Genomic DNA, 22,995 nt, shown 5'->3' with positions numbered 1-22,995 from the left:
TCCCAAGTACAAATTCATTTTGTCCAAATTACCTACAAATACGAAAAAAGACATCAGGTGCTCTAGGACAGAGTTAGGTAAAATTGAATGGAGTATTTTCCGACTGATGTACCTGAGAGAGATTTTCTGGAGATGCTCCTGAGGCTCCGTGCAAATCCACATAGGCTCCTGCCAGCACGACTGCATCGGTCTCCTTCACCTGGATGAGAGAGACTGGAGCTGAAACTTCACTGTAGTGTAACATTTACCCATTCATCCCTAAAATTGTTCTGATTGTATCCAAGCCAAACTTAAAGACACTCACTTTGCACTGGATGTGAACTCTGTTGCCTTCCTTCCACATCTCAGTCTGCAGTGACTGACCCGGCATCACCGGCTTCACAAAGCGAACCTGAGGAGCAAAGGCGGGCGGTTAAGGAGAGCGAGGGTGGCGGATCTGCAGATACAGGTTTCTGAGATGGTAGCCATATTAACTCTTCACTTCTCACTCCTTTTTGCACACAAGCTTCCATCACAAAAAAAAATATTTCCAAAGCATAAAAGGATTTTCACATCAAAAAGCTTAAAGGCCTTGTGACAGAAATCAGGAGATGAAACCATAAAACAGTGTCAACGGTATTGCGGAGATAAAAAAAAAAAAAAAAGGAAGTAAGCTTCAGTGACACATCATTACAGCAGAGCCGTGCTGTGATGGAAATAAGGTGGGAGCAATCTGACACAGAATTAGATTATAAAATGTTGCGTTAATGTGAATCAGTCCATTACTGAAGTGTGAGACGTCATGGGAATGAATAAGAGAATATTAAACTATTGTCACGCTGTCGGGTGCAACGGATGACGTTAACCTGGAAAGCAATTTGTCTAAAGAAGCTGACGCAGCTGCACAAGTGGCCAAAATTAAACGCTGTCTAACATCTCGGTAAAGTTTCCGACCATGAAGATGATACTTTATGGCAGAATATTAATTTTGCAGGTCTACTTTTGCATTTTTATTGAGGTTATTCTGTCTCTGGAATATTAAACTTCAATCTCAATCAAAGATGATCGAAATCAAATGATTTTTTCCTTCGTCTAAAGAAAGCCTCTCTGCGCACAGTCTGAATGACAGGTTCAGATGATATCTGTCAGTAATTGTCTGTTAGAGAAAACCATCTAGACAGAGGGTGGACCAGAGTAACGAACCACTCATCAGCTCTTTTCACCCTCAAAATCAAAGAGGAACCACTAACGTAAGACATTCTCTGAAATCACGAAAGTAGTCTTCGCATGAACTCGAAAGCCTCATTCGCAGGATCACACAGTTTAAAATCGCAGGTTACGCTCACCTTGATGGCCTTGAACCTGGAGGGGTCGTTGTCGGCGAACTGCTTGAGGACGTGTCTCGCAGCGAAGCCGAACGAACACAGGCCATGCAGGATGGGAGCTTTGAAGCCTGACCAGAGAGCACGTCGAGTACAGCATGTCACGTTTAAATAAGACCAAAATGCATTCAAAATACCAGACAAAGATTAAGTCCTAAGCAAAATTTTAAAAAAAACCAAAAAAAAAAAACCCAACATGTTAGACTCTAACCTCCCATAGCAGCAAAGCTGGGGTCTATATGAAGAGGGTTCCAGTCTCCACTCAGGCGATACAAGGCAGCCTGTGACCACAGGGGAAACAGAAATTGTTTAGATCTATATCTAATTCATAAACCCCTGAACTTCTCATGCACAGATCTTGGATGAAATTAAATTATCATGAAGGCAATGGAAGAGATACCTAAAATAGGAATATCTTTGAAGTAATACAGTCACAGTCACAGCTTAAGGGATTTAGTTTTAAATTCCTCTTCTTTTTTTCCCCTGCATCACACAGTCAGCACACCCCCCCTCCCCAAACACTTCTGCCTCTCTGAAAAACTTCGTTTATTTCAGACCCACACGATATCACCCATATATTATAAATGCAGCTAATTTATTGTGCGGCAAAACCCACACAGACTCACTCACTTGGTCTCTTGTGGTTGAATCGATCACAACAGCATCTGGTGAGCGTTTAGGAGGAGGAACAGGAGGCTGGAGGCAGCACAAAACAAACACTTGACATGTGATAACATTTTTATTTATTTATTTATTTATTTTACATTTTCTTATACTGTCCCTTTAGTAAAACAGCTTGTATACAGAAAACTTACTTTGGCTTTCTCAGAGCTTCTCTTTCCTCCGAAGCCTCCAGCACCGACAACAAACACCGAAAACTGGTTGTAGCACACCAGCTCGTTGCCACTGTAGGTATTCACTGCAGGAAGCACAATTTCTTGCAGTTAATGACAAATATCAGAGCCAGAGAGAGCATTCATGTCCTTTTACTTAAGGGAAAGCAAATCCACAATGATCTTCTACTACTACTACTACTACTACTACTACACTTTATGTTAAAGCCCTACATGCAAAATCTTACTTCTGCAATGAATTGCACATAAAAAAATAAAATACAACCTTTTATTATTTCATAACTCAGTAGTTTCAGTCTTTTCCTCTGCATACAAACACACACACACACGCCTTAAGATTCTCCAAATCTATAAACTATATTGCATACCGTAGATACCTTACAATTAGAAATATTGTTCTTCTTAACTATTTTCGCAGTCTCTCACAGCAGAGAACCACTCCCAGCCCCTACTGTAAATGTACTGTGCTGGAAATAATTACATATAGGTCATATAATAGTATCACAAGGTGCTGCACATCCAAGAGCTGAATCTCCAGCTCCACCACATGCCTAAGAATGTGGAGGTCATGAAATTATTGACATGTTCAAGAAATCAGTTTTAGATGATGTGAGCTTTGCTGCATTATCCTGCTGGAAGCAGACATCAGGAGATGACGACACTCTGGTTATAAAAAGATGGACATGCTCAACAACAATCCTCAGGTAGGCCAAGTCGTTTAAATGTTGCCCAGTTGTTGCCAAGTGTGACAAGAAAACATCCCCACACCATTATACTACCACCAGCCTGAACTGATGATACACCCTAGATTGGATTCATGCTTTTATGTTGTTTACACCAAATTCTGATCCAACAGTCTGAATGTGGCTAAAGAAATCGACACTCAGACCAGGCAACCTTTTGCTGGTCAATTTTGGTGAACCTGTGCAAGCCTCAGATTCCTGCTCTTTGCCAGAGTGGCACTCAACACTCGAGTGTTGTGCATTCAGAGATGCTTTTCTGCATACCTCCGATTTTAACAAATGGTTCCTTGTGTTAACGTTTCTCTTCCATCAGCTTGAAGCGGTCTGGCCATTATCTGACATCAGCAAGACACTTTTGTCCAGATAACGGACACTCCCTGCATAGTTTCTCTTGTGAGATGTGTGAAAAAAACCCAGCAGATCAATAGATCTGAATGTTCAACTAACGTCCAGCAAAACAGTCCCAGAAGACTTTTTATGTTTTGAAGTGAGATGTCTTTGAGATTCAGAAAGCTAAACTCATCCTTGTGCAGTACACGATTTCTACGCAGTGAGAAACTTATTAAAACATTTAAACAAACATCCCTAGTGTGGCAAAGACACTGAACGACGGTGAATTCAACATACTTACACATATCATTACCTGTAATAATAAACAGACGGGGGTAAAAACAAACCAGCCAGACACAAGCCAGAGCAGGAGGAAGCGCACGAATAACCGCATGGAAGCCGAATGAAGAGGAACAATTAGCAGCTATCAGAAGGAATCAAATCCTCTTCATAGTCGACGCGCTGCCTGATTAATTTAATTAAGTCAATTCAAAACATAACAGGCACAGAGACAAACAAAGCTGTTTGTATGAGACATAACTGTGACAGGCCATCTTACTGAAATGACTTTATCCTAACAGAAGCTGACTGGTTTTGTGTGCATGAAGACGTTTCTTCTGTGAAGTTTTCATGCTATTTGTTTTAAGTTGGATTAATTATAAATCAGAGTTGCTCTAACATCCTCCATCTCTATGGACTTGTCCAACAAAAATAAGAGCCGCTCTCAGTCCCTTATTTCAGTCCCTGCAGACACAGACTGTAAATTAACTCGTGTTAATTCAGCCTTAGAGGCGACTCTCAGGAAGAAACACATTAAAGTGGTAAAAACAAATGAATATGGAATAAATACTGTAAATGATATCACCTGCTTGGCCTATATGGCAAAAGAAAAAAAGAAACCTTACCATCCAGGAGGATGACGGCTCCAGATCCTTTATCCAACACGTCTGCTATCGTGGCCTCAGAGGTAAGTTTACCTGAAAATGTATTTTTTTTATTTATTTATTTATTTATTTATTTAATCCAAGCCCTGCAAACTATTACCTCTCTAGTTTTAAGTCAAAGTATCTGACATAAGGTCAATTAATACTTTGTAAACATACAAACTCTAAAAGCCTTGAGACAAATCTCTAAACCTCTCTGTAGCATGTGCTGGATCCTCAATTCTCCAATTACAGATTAGTCAGTCAGAAAGTTAATCTGCAGTAGGTTAATTACTAAAGTCAATTTTCAAGCCAAAACACCAAGACTCACAAGGGTGTGCTACTTCTCCTTGTCTTAAATAATGGATAACTAAATAGAGTTTTGGGTGTTACAACCAGAAAAAACACCATCTGGTTTCAAATAAGTATTTTTAATGATCACTTTGTACAAAGCAAGGACATGTCGGCTACTGTGAGAAACTCTGAGGCATTCATCTTTAAGAAAAACAAAAGCCGTTCTCTGTAATGGTAACGCATGAGGCAGAGCTGGGCTCCTCACAATCCTATTAGTCCTGTTATAGGACACGTGCAAAATGCATCAATGCTTTTGAGGTAACCTCGGTCATATCAGAGTTTAGATTTCTAGACTCATTATAAAAAAAAAAAATGAGACTGAAAATACCCATCCATGTAAATACACCTAAACTTGTCCCTTGCTGTATGTAATGTGTTATCCACTGCAGTGTGATTTAGGCTAAAGTGACACAAAAAGGCTCTAAAAGTGCTTTTAATAAGCAGAAATGTTTAAACGCTAAAAGAAATAAATGTTTGGAGTCGATATTCAATTCTAAATCACAACAACGCCGGCTGCTCCCTCATTTTTCACAGTGGCTGGATCCACATGTTTGATTTGGCACCGATTTTATGCTGGATGCTGATGCAACACTCCTATTTATCAGGCTTGAGACTGGCAGTGGGAGTACACTAGCTTCTGAGCCCCCAAGGCTGGCTGTGTTTCCTCCCAGTCTAAAACCAGGGATCTTGCTTGTGAAAAGCAAATGTGTCAACCAGTACACCATGGAGCCACAAGGAAGCGCTATATAAAATACTTTAGTTATAATCTCAGTAAGTTAATTTTTCCAGTCTTTTATGGGTTCAGTGGGCAGATTGACACGTTTTGTTTTCACGTTTCATGAAGTTTTTAACCAAACTTTGTAGATTCCATGTCTGGACAACCTTGAGCTTTGCTTGTGCGTTTTACATCAAACAAACATTTGCAGGCATGGCCAAAATAACTGAATCTAATAATATCTTGTAATGAGACTGTAACAACTGTAAAAGCTACAGAATGCACACATCTGGCCTACGGCAAAATGCCTCACATGATCAGAAATGCCAAGTTGTAAAAAAACAAAAACCGTACACAACTTTCACGCTCTGTCTCTTATGCGCTTTCAGCTACAAACATGCTCCCAACCCTCAGCAGGTCAAAGCTCCACGCCGCTGCCAGCTTCGAGAGCTGCAAGCCAGCTGCAAGGACAGAGAGCCCGCCATCGCAGCTGTGAGCAAGTCCTGCAAGAAGGCAGCAGCGGCAGCTGCCAGAGTCAGCAGCTGTAAACAAGCTGCTTCATCTCCCAGAATTTCTCCAGCAATTAAAAAAAACCCAATTCTTTCTGCAGAATTATCAGAGGGAAAATACCTGAAGTTGGCAGAGGTTTGTAAAGCTCCAAGTACTGCTCCCCATGCAACACCTAGAAAACAAACAAACAAAAAGAAAAACGAATATATCAGTTGCGACATATAATTATAAGAGGCATAAAGCCTCAGTTACTGTTTTAAGCAAGACTTTGTAAAGTGTTATAACAGGGTGCTTTTTTCCCCGCTCTTTAATGCCAGCTTGTGCTTCCTCGTATTTCCTCTCCTCCCAATACTCAGAAACTGTCACTGCCCCGCCCCCTCTCTCTACCATGATCTTTTAAATCCATGAACTTGCCTTGAGGAAACTAGAGAGGAAGCTTCTGGAGGAACTAAGAGCTTTTATAATCAAGTGGCGTGATGCATAAACTCCTCACCTCCGTGTGACAGTTGATTCTTACAGCGCTTACTTTGTAGTGTTTGTGCATATGGATCAACAGATAATAAAACAGAACACAGTCAGACGGCGAGATGCAAACAATGTGCCATCACCCCGGGTGTGAAAACACATTTGAATATATGGGATAACTTAACACTAATGTGTTGAAGCGTCTCACAAAGTTTGTTTTTAAAACATACACACGTTTGTCGACAGCTATGTGGTGCGTTATTGTGCAAACAATGCAAAGAAAGAACAAACGCCAGTGATTGGTGCTGCTAATAGGACGAAGATGATAAATCATCAGCTCCATTAACAAAGTTAGGAATCTAAATATATAAAAGGCCAGGTGATTAAGCTGTTTGGCGCATCACAGCTAACTGACATCGCTTAAGACTGATGTTGGGGTGTTAAGCATTTCTCATTCGGCAGCTCCGGCTTATCCATCCTTGTATCGCTCCCTCACGCTCTTGCTGCAAAGATGCGACAAAGAGATGCAAGCGTAACCGCCGAAGGGATGCATTAGCATAATTAAAAGCATCCCGTACGATACGAACATGTACGTACAACAACAACAAAAGTCAAACTCAGCTGCACACAAGGACAAATACAGACACAGCAGACATCAACATGCACGTTTTCTAACCTGGGTAAAATCTATGTTGAGTCCAGGGACTGAGCTCAGACCACCATCCATCATAGCTGCCTGGGAGGGAATGACCCCGAAGGTGGGGAGGCAGCTGAAGTCCGGATGGCCTTCATACAGGAACCTACATTAAAATGCAAGTGTTAGTGCTCAGTGAAACAGCATACCTCTGTAGGAATAGGTTGCTGACAGATAAAAATAACAGCACAGATGGCTGCACAGGCGTTTCAGCGTGGATGGAATCCAACGCATTCTTCCCCCTCCATGCAGGTCAAGGTAACAGTAATGATTGAAGCCATGATTAGCATTATTTTCTGTCCAGTTTCATGTAATTTGCCTTTTTACAACTACTGAGGAAACTACAGTCAATAACACAAACACATGCAGAATCACACCTCAGATGGTCTGGGTCCTTGGTGGACATGCCGACACCCAGCGCATACAGGATACACTGGGTGTGGTTGAAGCTGAAAGTGGTTGGAGGAAGTTTTTGTCCCACTGCTTTAGTCTGAGAAGAGAAAGAAGAGAAAACAGAAAGGGGATTAAAACAAAAAAAGGTGTAATTTAAAGAAAGAAAACAAGTTGCATCACAAAAAAAAAAAATCACACCATAATGGTTTAGCCTCACAGCTACTCGGTAAGAAGGATCAAGCAAACATTTAGAGTGAATGCGTCAGTGTCAGTACACCATGTAATGGAACTACAGACACACCAAGAGAAAAGGCATTTCTAAATGGTTACATGTATTTTTTAGGACGCTGAAATGAACACGATCATTTAAGAAAACACTGAGGAGCAGATGAAATGCCGGCTTATGAGAAGATCTGTTGCTTCGCTTCAGGTGCCGGTGATAAATCTTTAAATGCACCCCTCCCTCTTTCAAAAATTTATTCAATCTGACAACAATTAGGCTGCAGACATCCAGTGTAAACAAGTGAGTGCATATGTTGGGTTTAGATTTTATTATTGTCATTTGTATTAGGAAACATTTAATCATATATGCTTAGAGGTGTATAATCAATTGTGTAGTGATAAGTTGTGTGATCTTTAACAGGCTACAGAGGCTCGGTGTGTATTCCACACTGGAATGCACACCTGCATCTTGGGGGCATGGGAAGAGGTCGCATCTTGTTTTATTGTTTTATGGTAGGATTAACGTAGCTACATTTGTTTTAGTCTAAGTGCTTTTCTGTTTAGATGAACTGCTGGACTTCCTTACCGGGGGGGTCTAGTCTACCCTCTTCCTGACCAAGGATGATTGCCTTCGTGCTTTCATGTTGTTATATGACCCTTTTGACACACACACACACAGTATTCTTTGTTCACATGTATACCTATGTAAGATGTTATATGTTAATGACCCTATGCATATTCATGTAACCACAATAAAAGGAGTGCTGTGGGGAAACCTGGCTGAGAGTCTGACAGTGGTCAAGTGGTGGAACGACGCTTGGCTCCAGCCAGGTCTCCCTCATGCATGAGTAACCAGAGAACTTTGGTGCCTTGAGTCTTGCTTTTTGCTGCGTAGCAGATTGTCCTTAACGTTCCAGCGAATAGGTTTATGCTACAAACCTATCATTAATTGGTCCTTCGAGCCGGAGTTGCTTATTGCGTGTAGCGTCAGTCCCGAATCCCATCAATCGCCATCCATCGAGGAGAAAAAAACAGACGGCTAATCCACCGGCCCGATGACGAATTCTCACGCCTCAGGACTTTGTTGCAGGACCTCTATAAGTCCTGGCTGACGTCAGTCTTTCGGTGTGTCTCTTTTCCCCTCGGTGAACGTCGACTCCAGGGATCCGGCTCTCGAAGGACCAATTAATGATAGGTTTGTAGCATAAACCTATTCGCTGGAACGTTAAGGACAATCTGCTACGCAGCAAAAAGCAAGACTCAAGGCACCAAAGTTCTCTGGTTACTCATGCATGAGGGAGACCTGGCTGGAGCCAAGCGTCGTTCCACCACTTGACCACTGTCAGACTCTCAGCCAGGTTTCCCCACAGCACTCCTTTTATTGTGGTTACATGAATATGCATAGGGTCATTAACATATAACATCTTACATAGGTATACATGTGAACAAAGAATACTGTGTGTGTGTGTGTGTGTGTGTGTGTGTGTGTGTGTGTGTGTGTGTGTGTGTGTCAGTCAAAAGGGTCATATAACAACATGAAAGCACGAAGGCAATCATCCTTGGTCAGGAAGAGGGTAGACTAGACCCCCCCGGTAAGGAAGTCCAGCAGTTCATCTAAACAGAAAAGCACTTAGACTAAAACAAATGTAGCTACGTTAATCCTACCATAAAACAATAAAACAAGATGCGACCTCTTCCCATGCCCCCAAGATGCAGGTGTGCATTCCAGTGTGGAATACACACCGAGCCTCTGTAGCCTGTTAAAGATCACACAACTTATCACTACACAATTGATTATACACCTCTAAGCATATATGATTAAATGTTTCCTAATACAAATGACAATAATAAAATCTAAACCCAACAGCATATCTTCCAAAGTTAGAAGGAAATTTGTTAGAAAGACTCTTTTTTTGTTATCACCCTCGGCTGTTGTTAAGCAGTGAGTCGCTGTCTAGAGTAACACAAAGAAATTTTGCAGTTAATCGTTACTGTGGATCGTTTCCTCTTCGCTCATCTGACTCTGACTTGATTAGATTTAATCACCCATCACATTACAAGCGCATTAAAGAGTTTATCATCAGGTCTGAAAAAGAGGTGTCCACACCAAAGCCTGACTGCTGTCTTAAAAGATTTTGCTGAACTTATTCTTTAATATACAAGAACCACGTAGAAAACAAAAAAGTATGCATAAATGCTAATAAAATATTACAAAAGGAGACCGCATCAGAAGATATAAAAAGATTCTCCCCAGATAATCACATATTTGATTTGGCTGTGATCTGTGAGGGAGGTAGTTTGAGGACTCGTGGGACCTCAGAGTTGAAAGGAATCAGCAGTTCAGAAATGTACTCCTGTGTCGCACCAGGCAGAGCTTTGTGAGCGATCAGCACAATCAGTCCAAAACAATCCTGGTCTTGAACGGTGGCCAGCGCAGGGAGGCCAGAAATTGAGCCATGTTAAATTTGTGCTTGCACTTCTCTTAACGAGCAGCCGGAAAATGAACCGAAACTCCTGAACACGCCATCGCAGTAATCGAGTGTTAATGACAAAGTCACAAATGTCTTTTAAAGGCCTCAGCGGTATTGTAAATATTTTAAAGCCCTCGTTAATTCCTGGGTGAGGTTGGTAGGAGGTTGTTACTGGTAGAAGTTTTATGAATATAGCATATCTGAATAATTTTCTCCGGCCTGACTGAAACTCATCATGAAACCACCAAAAGAAGAAATATCTTTTGAAAGGATGGTGCAAAAAATAAATAATTTTTTCAGAATTTTAAGGCCTTGATAAAAATGCCATTTCTCAATCCTAGAAACTGAGGTCTGATTAAATAAATATTTTATTTGTCAGCATAATATTGTCAAATTTAAATATGCTTGAGTGCATCCTATAAACTCAAAACTGCTTAAAAATGTATTTTTAACTGAAGGATAAAACATATTCCAGGAAAAGCATGAAGGTCCTCGGGGTTCTCAGAAGCAGCTTTCTGTGTAATATGAATGTTGTTTATCATTGTACTGAAGCACTAGTACGCGACACATAAGAGCACAAACTGTATTAAGTGTCTGACTCAAACAGAGCAGGAAAGGGGGTGAAACGGTCCCGCCGACTCCTTCATGTTAGCAAGTATTATTAAGACATACAAGAAATCCAGTTAAAGCGCACTATAAATATACATCTCTGGCAACATTACAGTCACAGCAGTACTGCAGTTACTCATTTGTCATGTTTACAGCCACTGTGCTGTAAATAAGACAGCTATTGTTCGAAACAATATTGCTTGGCAGAATGGTGCGATTCACACTCTGCATAATATCACCTCTCAGCTGATCGAAAGACATCATAAAACCTGGCCTCTGGAGAGCAGTTTTTAATTAAAACTGCATTTAAATGCAGATGTGGGGAATTGTGTGTTTTCAGACCAATTCCAGCTTCCCAGTACTTGGGAATATTATTAGTGCCTGTTCTCCTGCATGCACACGGCGAGATTAAAGCTGCAGTTGAGGAGCGGGGATAAAAAGCAGTAGTGGCTTGTGTAGGAGTAAGTCAAGTTAGTCAGTTACTTGAGTGAGATGATATGGGAGAGGGGGAAAAAAAAAAAAAAAAAAAAAAAAAGGTTTAAAGCAAAAGGATAGCTTTGTTATCCGGTCTATCTTCACTCATTTACTGTCTGCTCCACACTGCAGATCTATGTTTTTGTTTCTCTTCTTTCCATCTATTATTCAGTGTACAAATATGTAACTTCAAATTAAGCTTGCTGATATTTTGCCACTTTTTCCTCATATATTAATTATTGCTTTTCCAATGAAGAGTCAGACTGGTGATAAAATTTTAATTGTTACTCAGTTGATCAAAACACATGATACACAGTACTCTGTTAATTCTGTTTGATAAATCCATAACAACTGTTTCACCTCCACCTGAAACTGATGCACATTTTAAGTCATGATTGAGATTTTTGCATTTGTCCTATTGTTTTTTCAGATATTTTTGTTAGTCATGCAAAACCATGTTGCTAAATATATCAATATAACACTAAAGTTACACGAATAATAAAGCGCACTTTATGGGCATTTTTATAATACTTGTACTCCTTATATTAAAACTATTGTTGCCAATTTCTGATAAAGTACACCAACCTAAAACTAAAGGAGTACTTGCAGTTGCTTCATTATTCCCCAAGCAGTTATCAGCAGATGGATCCACATATTTGGGTTGGCACAGACTTTTCACTCTTCCTGGCACAATCCTCACATTTATCCCAGATTGGGACCGGCACTAGGAGTTCACTACCTTGTGACAGTTTTTTTTCCCTTCCCTACACTTAGCTTTTTATGTATTAAAGGAGAAGGAGGATAATGTGATCATCCCAGGCACACAACTGCTGTTGTCTCAAGACGAGAGGATTTAAAACAAGAGTATGAATGTAACTAAGACTGAATGGCAGCCATGAAATATGAATATATGAAATACCTTGATATCCACCTTGCATGTGGAGAGAGGTCAATACAATACCAAGAAAGTCACATGTGTGTCTTGGGTGACACATGCACCCAGCAATCATCAAAATTCCTACAATAACTCTGGCGGTCAACCAGAATTCATATACCCTTAGTTACAGTTTTAACTCTTGTTTCATTCCATTGTTCCTGACTGCAAGAGACGGCATGAAATACCCGGATGACCCATACCCACAAAGTCAGAGGGGATCTCCACTCACCACAAGCTCAGACTGCAGGGAAAAGGGGTGGGGGGTGGGGGGTAGCCATATTACCCCTGTAGAAGCAGGCAAAGAAGGAAGCCCAACCAACAGCGGCACAGAATTTGGAAACCTCAAAGTCTTTAAGCTCCTGAAGTGGTATCAACAACCGAGTGTGAAAGGAGTTCCCTACCGGTGCCCATAACGGACAAAGAATGCATCCGTTATAGAACTCAGCATTCGTGCCAATCTACAGTCTTACAGCCTGAAAAGGGCAAAGTTGACATTATAACACAGGTCCTCTGCCCCCTCTCTGAGTGCCAAAGGCAGACAAAATAATAGGTATGACAGGTGGACAGCATTCTGGAAAGAAAAGAAGTGATGAGCAACAAAGCAATCCCACGCCCATTAGGATGACAACACAAACAGTCCATGGCAGCAGACAGGACATGAAGTTCAGTTACATGCTTTGTTGATGCAACAGTGAGAAGAAAAGCAGTCTTACCAGATAACCATCTCTGGTAACTCCCCTCGAGGGGTTCAAAGGATGGAGAAGACGAAGCTTCCAGAACAATTGTGTTTTCCATGAAGGAAGTGACAGCATGTTGTGGCCAAAGGCAAAGAGCACCATTCAGAAAATGACCCACCAGAGGATGACACCCAACATAACAATTATCCACCACAACATGATGGGCTGAGACAGGCGCGACATACACTTGGATAGTTAAGACTGAGAGCCGGTGGTTCAGTAACATTTGGAAATACAAGCTTAGAGCACTGCTAAGGGACCACATGTTGATCTTTACATCAGCTGGAAATGAGCTTTCACCTATTGGTAATACAATACCCTAACTGATGATGCCCAATTATTTAATATGGTCTGGGCCCGGGTTTCCTCACAAGAACTCAAAGGTTTGCCCAGCCCTTGAGTGACCATACATATAGATGAAGGGGATCTGAGTGTGGAAGAAAAAACACACCCCTGCAGCCGAGATAGGACATCAAAACTCAGTGGGATCACTGGGAACCAAACCCTCCCTGGTCAGTATGTATCCCTCTATCCTGTGAAGCGCATGAGCAAAGGAAGCAAGAGAAGACATACAGCAGGCAATCTGGCCAGGGGTGTGCCAGTGTGTGCTCTGGTAGCCTAGTTGGTTTTAAGGGAGAGAAGAACAGTAGATTGCTTTGGAAATGTTGAGACACCAAACAGGTCGACTGTCACACCGCCATATATCCTTTCACTGGGACAGGGCTTCTAGCAGCACGCCTGCAGCCTCATTGTGCACGCCTGTTAAAAAGCCAGATACCTCATCAGGTTGCTTGCACCACTTAGCTCACATATGTAATTTTGACAGCATTACGTCTTCATCCCTGTGCATGTGTGCGATGGATATCCAGTTATTTCATACAGTCTCTTGCAGTCAGATAGAATGAAACAGATCAGGGCTGCACTATGGCCTAATATAAGATAACTAAAGACTATTGAGTTTTGAATAAGGCCAACCTACTTTAGTAAAAAGTGCAAGAACAAAAATATATGGCTCACACAATAAACATAATAAATACATTTCAATATAATAGAGTTCTATTTCTGTCTGCTTTATGGAAGCGTTAGAAAGATTAACCTTGAAACCTGGAGTTTGAATTGCATTATGAAAAAAAGGTGCTTTCTTTTCTTTTTCACCCCATTTAGAAAACAACATAGAAACACGTCTCTGTATGAACCAAGATATTTCAATGACACTACCATAATTACTACTGTCGAATGAACATGGCACTAAACTAGAATAAAAACCTCTATATTTTAACCTTGCTATGCCTCTGGTATATTGCTTTGCCTACATAAATGTTACAACAAATAATATTTTGGGCTATCAGACCTGTATACAGATTGAGCTCCATGGCATGCCAGCAATACAGAAGCAGCACAGCTGATAACTTAAGCAGTGTGTGTACCTCTTAGCATGACAAGGACAAAGGCACAAATGCAACTAGCAGAGCATGTGTGGGCAGAACTACACACAGACACACACAAACGTCAGCCGAGGACACGGTTGTGATGTTTGTCTTGAGGCTACAGTGTGACTCTGTTCCAAATCTCCTAACCAGGGAGCCACAAAAGCTCAGAGAGCCACAGCAGAGAGGACAGTGATACACAAGAGTGAGTATACCTCATTTCACATTTAGGCACTGAATCATGATATTATTGAACCTGGCTAGTAAGTGCTGTTAATGACTCACAGGATTTAAAAGAACAGTTTGCAAAAAAAGGTAATTTTGAGAAGGCAAATCAATAAAACACCAAGAAACAAAATGTGCAACCATAAGACACAGCAGAAGAAAAAATTATTTAGCCAAGGCAGCTAGTAATACTGACATTATCTTTGACTTGTACAATTTATTGTCGTTAGAGCCTACAACTGGGTGAAAGTATGGATATACACTAGACAGGCCTGTTGCAGGCCTATTTATCTTATTTCATACTTGTGCATGAAAGTTTTGTTGCTGTTGTTTAACATAGTTTTGAAATCTTGTTTTTTATAAAACATTTTATGTGTAAAATGAGAAAAAAATCAAACAAAATCTGATTCTAAAATATACAAACATTCCACAAGTGCTCATATTTCTTTATTGTTTTTAGACATTTGATTCCATTATACAAATGTTTCACTGTCAGCTTTTTTTTTTTTTTAATTTCTACATGAATCCATTGTGGCCATTTACTGAAAACCCCAAATATTGTCCAGAAATGTATAGGCATGCATTTGGTGTACACTGTAACCACTGAACCATTAAAACACCCTCACTGTGCATCATCTAGCACCTAATATTCCAATTAGGAATTCCACTATTCCATGAATAGTGGAATTGTAAAGCACTTTGAGGGTTTCGAAAAGCGCTATATAAATGCAATCCATTATTATTATTAATAATATTCTTAAGCAATGCATTACCTAACCAATGCACAACGGCAACACAATTCAAAATAAGTTTATAAATATTTGTGCAAAAAGAGAATTCGGTTTGAGTAGCATTTTGGACATCTGTTGGTCAGTTTAACTACTGCATACTACACGCAGCTCAATGCAAGCTCAATTTGGCCATTTGTGTGGAGAACCATGTTGGGATGCAGCACTACTTGCAGCTTGGTGTTTTTTTTAGGAACTCAGCCATGTTTGAGCTGTAACAAGTTCCCTTTTCTGAGCTTCAGTAACAGGAAACACAGTAAAGTAAAGGAGAACATATCCAGGGATTCATCGCTGCTCTGTGGTGCTCCAACAGCTTAGGAACTTTACATTTTAAAAGCTAGTTTGAGCAGGCTCTTGTCTGGTACCATCCAATATTTACAGGTGACATCCAAGTACACATGCATGTCGTAGAAGCAGTTTCTGAGTGGTTTATTATTGTTCCCAACTAAATTTAATGTGTTGACATTAGAAAGTCATGATTTGCCATATTTGAAACACTGTTTAGAGCTGCATGTGTCATTATGACCCAGCTATATCAGAGAGTAGAACAGTCTCAGTAGGAAGAATGATAGAAATTAAATGAAGAAGACAAAACAGATGACTGAGTAACACCGATGGCAATAAGGTTAAGAACTGCAGAAGCCAGGAAACAGTGGAAGACTTTAAAAAACATCTTGTATGTCTGTTTTTTTACATCATAAAAAGGAAAGCATGAATGGATATGGGTTTCTTTATTCATGTTTCCTAAATGCATCCCAGATGCATTAGATAATAAAGTCCTGATGTTTTTTAATTAACCCTCTCAGGCTCAAATTAAACTTTTTGTTGCTAATGCACAGCCAAGTCCTGCAGTGGTACTTCTGAGTAAAAAAAAAAAAAAAAAAACTCATAAAATATGTATGTGGGGTAATCAGGTTGTTAGTTTTTAACTGTTGCAAATTGACAACGCCTGCCTTGAGAGGGTTAAAAGCTATGTCTACAGTTATCTAAACTGTTCCATATATATCTCCTGCCAGCTAGCTCAAATGCTATAATGCTACTCTGTACCTGAAGATGCAACTGTTCCACACCCTGATCCCTTTCAGGCATTGATACCATGTCGTGGACAAATTGCTACTATAAGAGTATGAAAGTCTTTCGATTTATAGTCAGATGCTAGGATAGATGCCCTAGATGCTAGGGCAAAGCCTTCAAAACATCAATCCACAAATCAGTTAGACCTGTCACAGTAGCTACTTCCACTTTTACTAACATACACTGGCTCTGTATTAAACACATGCAGTGATCCCCTCCAGACAAAGCCATGCATTTTGCAAACCATTTAATAAACAGCTGCTCTGAGTTTTTGTTTACATCTGACTGATATCTCACATCCACCTTTGATGTTTCTCATGTTCCACATTTCATATAAAGCACAGCAGCCAAGAGACAGCAGTTAGGACTCTTGTAAATACAGATTTTAAAACTAAACTTTATGATTTAGTTTTATATCAACATTGAACTAAAGAAGAAAAAAAAAAAGCAAGAAAACACATTAACAGATTATTTTACTTACAGGATCAATCCCTGATCCCAAGCCTGCAGAGGCTGCAGCTGCTGCTGGATTCACACCAACATCACCCTGCGATTCCACTTGAGACAGCACACTCACCATTGACTGCAGAGACTCTAAATAAATGTGAGAGCGATACATGCTGTTAGCCAACCAAGATAATCATGTTACTTCTCAGCAAGATGAATTTATTCCTCAGCAATAGTCAAAGAGTTTTGTTTTCATTTGGAAATAAACACAGCATGGGTGAAGTGTTGAAACTGGCTCTCTTATACGAGTAGAAATCAACAATTGCTACAGAAGAGGAAACTGCCCGTCTTAAAGGAAAACCAATGACATTTGTAAAACAACTGTGTGAGGTTTGTTTTATCTATGCGAACAATAACTTACACAGATTGTTTTTATTGTGCCACTAATTTAGATGCTGCACTTAGCTTAATATATTGTAAAGGCATGACAATAATAATTCGTCTTCTCGTGTAGCTCTTGGTAATATAACGAATAAGCATCAACATAATCATCTGCTAAATGTCAAATGTTTCATTAAGCATATTGTGTAGAGTGGGGTGTGGTTTTTACAACTCGGCTAATGAAGGAGAGTAGTTCAGGGAGCAGTTTTATATAGCAGCATGCTGGGACCTGGACACACACACACACACACACACCAAGCTGTGCAGCAAGTCTAAGAAGTATCTTGAGTGTGTTTCACCATGCCGGGCAGTCTCCAGCCGAGTATACAGTTTGCATGCATGTGTGTTGCAAACAGAAGAAAGACTGGTGCCTCCCCAATTCCTTCTGCACTGCTTGTTTTTTCCCCTCCCCATCATGCTGGATTTGACCAAATACTCCTCATCTAGGTACTGCATGCCATTTCACATGTATTACATATTAGAATTTGCTCCACATAAATTATATATAGTTTGTGTATACAGCCAAATATAATTATGTTTTTTAAACCAAATAGTGAAACTTGAATAGATGCAATTTGTTTATAACTAATTCAATATAATACAAACCATTAACAGAAAAAACCAATCTGTATTGCAGAAACTAAACGGTTGAACTGTAATCAATCAATCTGGCAACTTCAAGTCAAACAATCTAAATCACAGTCAAACACAAAGTGGGCAGAACGCAAAAATATTTGATCAACATCCAGGGTAGCAATTGAACTGTCCACCAATGAGAGCACAGTATCACTCATTGGTGATCATATGAGCTGGTAGTAAGTATATTAAAAGGTTACCAAGACAACAGCCAGCCATCAAAGCGATGCACGACACAACTTAACAGCTCTAAAAAATATTTTTAGCATATATTAAATGAATGGAAATAAAGCCACCTTCTTCCAGGTTATATCGGCTCTAAATAAACATATCTTTCTTAATATAATGCAAAAAGTCTCCCTCTATAAGCCTGAAGGAACATCTTAGTCCCCTGGAGGTTTGTATATTATGGCATAATCAGTATACACCCTACCAATGAGCTAAAATGACCAGTTTTCTACTGTTTATGCAACTATAATACTTTATAAAACCATTGTATCACTGTAATGGCATGACAATGACATTAATCTATATCTACAAAAGGTTGAATTATGAATGACATACTATGTGATCACGTCGCCTAGCAACAACCAAACAGACTACAACAACATTTATATAATTGAGCAGGACCTGAGCATTGCAAGAGACCTACAATTACTGTAATTACATTTTCTACGTGTGATTAAATATCAGTATGAGCAGATGAAATAATACAGCAGCATGGGCATGTACTAGTATGTTCAGCTCTTTAGCATTTATTTTTTAACTGTTAAAAGGCTGCAAAACAGGAATTTGGTTGCGTTTTTCGAACCTCACTCTGAGTTGATGATTGCACTGAGAGGTCTTTGAATTTCGAAATATTCTTTCAATTGTCTCTTAAGTGTAGTTGCTCATTCTGGTTTCACAGTTAGGAAACTGCAAAGACTGATTTTTTTTTTAACCCAGCTATAGAACAACAAGCCTGGGGTTCATGTTTCAGTGAAACTATGCAAATGCTGAATAAATGAATTTCAGTCTAAAACATACTGATCCAGAAGCAGCTTTAAAATGGAAATACATGAGAGCCCTTATGTACCTGCAGAATAAACATTTCTCTATTCAAACAGTTGTTTGCACAAGTCCTCACTGTGGGTTCTCAGGTTGTTTTAAGAACACCCAAAAAGTGTAAATGTAACAACAAAGGCAACACAACTCTTTAAATATATATGCTGATTCAACCTGTTGCTGCATGAACAAAGGAAAATAGCTGAAACGTGCACGGACCGGGACCAGGGTAAGACTGAGAAGACCAGAGATCCTATTACCGTCACTCAGCGGCAGGCACTTACCAAAAAGAGGTAGCAACAAATAAGATACAAATGAGGTGGTACTACAAAGCCATGCTAATGAGACCAGCTAGTGCCCTGTGGGACTGCCACCCCCATTCTGTTAATGTTAACACCGCCACCCTCTCTTTGAATGTGGATATGAAAGGAAGGATAAGGTGGAGGAGGTGGAGAGAAATAATAATCAACAATCGCCAGCCTCTTGTTTGCTGGAGCTCTTTTCTGAACAATACTGCACTCGTTCACACTCAACATCATATTGAACTTGGCTTCTTTTCTCCACCTCATTCACATCATCTCCACCACCATCTGGTCCTCAGTCTTTGATTGTTACCCAACTCACTGTAAATACAGATGATTTCAGAAGGTTATCACCCTCATAAGCGCTGAGCCTGACAGCATGACTACATGAGGGCTAACAAGCCAGGTGCTTTTATTTTTCCTTTCATTGAGCTCTTCAAAAGTGGTTCCACTCAAAAGAGGCTAATCATAACTTTAATTAAAAGACAGGTCTCAAAACACTGCTTTTTTATTTCCCTCTCTTCTAACAATCAACCAATATCACATAAAAATGTTGCATTTATTTGGGTATAAACCAGTATTGTGGAAAATGACTCAAAGGTTGTGTATATCTAGACATTTACTAAGGCCATACTACTAAAACATGAAAGACATGAATTTCTTTAGAGTAGCACAAAGTTAGCCCACTACTACTCCAAGACCAAAGGGCAAATTATGTAGCCATGTAATGATCTAAAATCTGAATAATTCTGACTCAACAAAGAGTGAGTCAAACAAGTGTGAAAGTGTGATCCGGGCACTAATAAGGAAAGCCGCTGTGAAAATAGTCTCATCTCTGGTCTGTGTTGCGTGGTTACTGCTTTGAAGAGAAATGATTCAGCTCACAGTGAATAAATGACCATTCAAGACTAAAGGCAAGAAATCAATTCTTAAAGACCGTGTTTTACATTTTCATAAAAGCTTACATCTCTTACATCTTTTAACAATGATGGACAAATCTGATGGTTGTCAATTACTTTGAAGGATAAGACCACTGAGCTTCAGTAACATGAAATAATTCACATGTGAAACTGTCAAAAGCCGTGCTTGCAGTCTTGGTGAAACGTTACGCTAGAGCACATCTGTGACGACTATCTGCTCAGAGAAAGCACACGCCACAGTGGCTTGCAGTGCTGTGAGTCCATGTTTAGACAACCTGATCACTTCAGAGTGTAATATTTTTTAACTTAAAAACTTTCTGGGAGGCACTTGAGCTCAGCGGGGAGCAGACAAGCCTATGGTGAAAGTGCAGTAGCCCAGGTTCAAGTCCGACCTGTACTACATGTCTCATTTACCCATTCACAGCCATGGGTATCTTGCCCATCCAGACTGGTAAACATTTTTATGTTTCTGAATTGCACTGCATTTCTCACAGTTTCATTACTGCTTAGTAATTAGTTTGCAAGACAAGTTGGCATCTTCCATGCAAACTAATGATTCCCTGTTAGCACCCACAGCAATCACAAGGTTTCAGTGCAGCCTCTTTACAACCAGTGTCATGCTAGCAACTGCCAGCAAACTCACAACCAGTTGGGGAGTACAGATTACTCGCCAGTGCAGTGGTTGCCAGTTGCTCGCTGCAAGATCAATAAAACGATCTGACTGAGGCCTCAGGTAATGATGGTAATTTTAATGTCCAGTCTGGACACAGACAACAAGTTCAGCGGAAAACAATTAAATCACATCCGAAATCCAAATGACAAGCATCTCAACAGCATTCATTTTAATTCAATTTAGCTCATCTTTGCCTGTTTAGGCTGAATTACTAAGTTTTACTCCACTATGAGTGAAATGGGGAAAAGCCTGCCTATTCAGAGTGTCTTTATTCATTATTTTCTCTCTGAGCCCATATTTTGTCATGTCATGTGTGTGTATATTGTCCTCAAGTGTGTCCAATAAGATAAAAGAAAAAAAAAATAGTATCTGTAAGAGTGTGTGGATCAGCTGCATGCAATATATGTTTTTTACTCCTACCTGAAGACATAACCGTTTCTGTGAGCCATGTATTAGTTATTGTAAACAATCTGCTTTTATGATTAAACTGTATTAAACATATTTTAATATAGTAAAAAATACAGCTAAAACCCATGAGGACGGACTTGAAGTCGTGTGTGTGTGTGTGCGCGCGTGTGTATATTGTCCTCAAGTGTGACAATACACTTATACATTTTTCTGTAGGTTACCAATTGCGTAAGTGTGTATTTGGCCTGGTGCATCACTGACCTTGTATATTAGCAGGTTTGGTGGCATCTGTGAAGTCACATATTTTTTCCCAGTGGTCCCTGATGGACTCGGGTTTCATGGATTGGTTCTTCTGTCTCACTATATAGCCCTGAGTGCGCTCCCAGCGCACTACACACACAAAAATACAGGGGTCATGGCACAGTATAAACCCCACACATACTGTAGCAGCAGTCTGGGGGACTAATGAATATGGCAAATGCATACAGACATTTCCTCTGGACAAAACACACAGTACTCACATTTACCAATCCACCCTGCACCAACCTAAAGGGAGTCAAACATGAAGAGAAGAGCAAATGCACATGGAGATTAAGAAATATTGCCTCTTTATAGAAAAAGAATATGCTATTGTACATTAATTTTCTCTAAGATGAAACAAAGCTACAAGCAGTATAGTGACAGTTTCAGTACCTCAAACAGTCCTCCATTCTCCTGGCATTGTTCATGACAGAGCCAGAGGACCAAAGGAGCAACATACTCAGGCTTCAGAGACGCCACAAGATCTACATAAAACAAAACATCTGGTTTACATCTGTAATAAAGGGCAAAGAAGGTCTTGATTTTTAAAATATGTTGCATTTGGTTCATTTATACATTGAGTACAATACTACATATTGTTTGTTTTTGCGTTTAACTTATAATCTTCTGCAAGACAGATGGCAAAAACATGAACTGGCTTCACATGAAGAAACAGACAGAATGCTTGAATTCATGAGACCAGGTCAGTATCAGTCCTAGTACTAGCAATCTGTTAGCGAAATATTTCTTAAACATGCTGGAATTAACTGAAAAAAGAAAATATGGCACAAGCTTAAACTTTTTTTTTTTTTATATCCCTTGTGTGTGCTGAAAATATCTGTACCCTAGTGGTAAAAAGAAGCCCTTCTGCTTCACTAAACACGCTGCTGCTTAGCAAGATGGGTTTTGTCATTAATTTTTTTTAGAAAAGTGTCAGTGAGTGAAAGCAAACATATGGAACCAAGTCATTTACTAAGGTGAGGCCCCTGTGACAGTTGGCACAACGCAGTGTGCGACAGATGCTACCGTAGGCTGGCACGGCAGGGCAACAAAACCTTTCCCTTAATTCACTTAATACTTCTTATTCCAGAGCTGCAGTCACAGAGCATGCTCAGTGTAACTGTGACGTTCAGATTTTTACAAATACCGAGTCAGGGGTTGGAAAAACATTCCCAGTCCCAGTTATTCTTAAGGGTGATGTTTTTTTGTTTTGTGTTATATTAATACACAAGATAAGATTGCCAATTCTATATCTTTAGTTGCTTAATCTTAATTGTAGGCATTCAATGCTGTATGCCCTCTTTCTAAAATGTGTTCAACACAAAAACTATAAATGATTTGTTACCTTACTTTTTCTCTTAATACTGGAAGACAACACATACAGTAATGCAAGGAGGACATAGCCGCCTGCTAAAATAAAGGGCTGACACATTAAAACTTTTAAAGCACTCACAGGGTGCATGATTTCATCATGGCCCTTGGAAAAGCAAGAAAACACTGCTCTTGAATATTAGATGA

The 22,995-nt window shown here is 39.9% G+C and overlaps 1 protein-coding gene across 3 annotated transcripts in view; it reads right to left on the bottom strand.

The window, feature by feature from the left end:
• hsd17b4 (hydroxysteroid (17-beta) dehydrogenase 4) overlaps nucleotides 1–22,995 on the bottom strand; it is a 36,137-nt gene that overhangs the window by 4,896 nt on the left and 8,246 nt on the right. For all 3 annotated transcript variants that reach the window (XR_014914087.1, XR_014914088.1, XM_085425925.1), the window contains exons 9-22: nucleotides 21,871–21,962; nucleotides 21,699–21,723; nucleotides 21,439–21,567; nucleotides 16,788–16,900; nucleotides 7,327–7,439; nucleotides 6,932–7,055; nucleotides 5,911–5,962; nucleotides 4,194–4,265; nucleotides 2,177–2,280; nucleotides 1,992–2,057; nucleotides 1,573–1,642; nucleotides 1,326–1,432; nucleotides 305–391; nucleotides 113–199 (exon numbers count right to left, since the gene is read on the bottom strand). Coding sequence is in view for 1 of the 3 variants with exons in the window: in XM_085425925.1 (XP_085282051.1) it covers nucleotides 113–199; nucleotides 305–391; nucleotides 1,326–1,432; nucleotides 1,573–1,642; nucleotides 1,992–2,057; nucleotides 2,177–2,280; nucleotides 4,194–4,265; nucleotides 5,911–5,962; nucleotides 6,932–7,055; nucleotides 7,327–7,439; nucleotides 16,788–16,900; nucleotides 21,439–21,567; nucleotides 21,699–21,723; nucleotides 21,871–21,962 (1,241 nt within the window). In the remaining 2 variants the exon portion in view is untranslated. The remainder of the gene's footprint in view (nucleotides 1–112; nucleotides 200–304; nucleotides 392–1,325; nucleotides 1,433–1,572; nucleotides 1,643–1,991; nucleotides 2,058–2,176; nucleotides 2,281–4,193; nucleotides 4,266–5,910; nucleotides 5,963–6,931; nucleotides 7,056–7,326; nucleotides 7,440–16,787; nucleotides 16,901–21,438; nucleotides 21,568–21,698; nucleotides 21,724–21,870; nucleotides 21,963–22,995) is intronic.

Source organism: Rhamphochromis longiceps, linkage group LG12 (assembly GCF_057381845.1).
Source record: "Rhamphochromis longiceps isolate RC_006_pf linkage group LG12, R_longiceps_female_GT1.1, whole genome shotgun sequence".
NCBI lineage: Eukaryota > Metazoa > Chordata > Actinopteri > Cichliformes > Cichlidae > Rhamphochromis > Rhamphochromis longiceps.
This window is presented reverse-complemented; position numbering and strand designations above follow the sequence as displayed.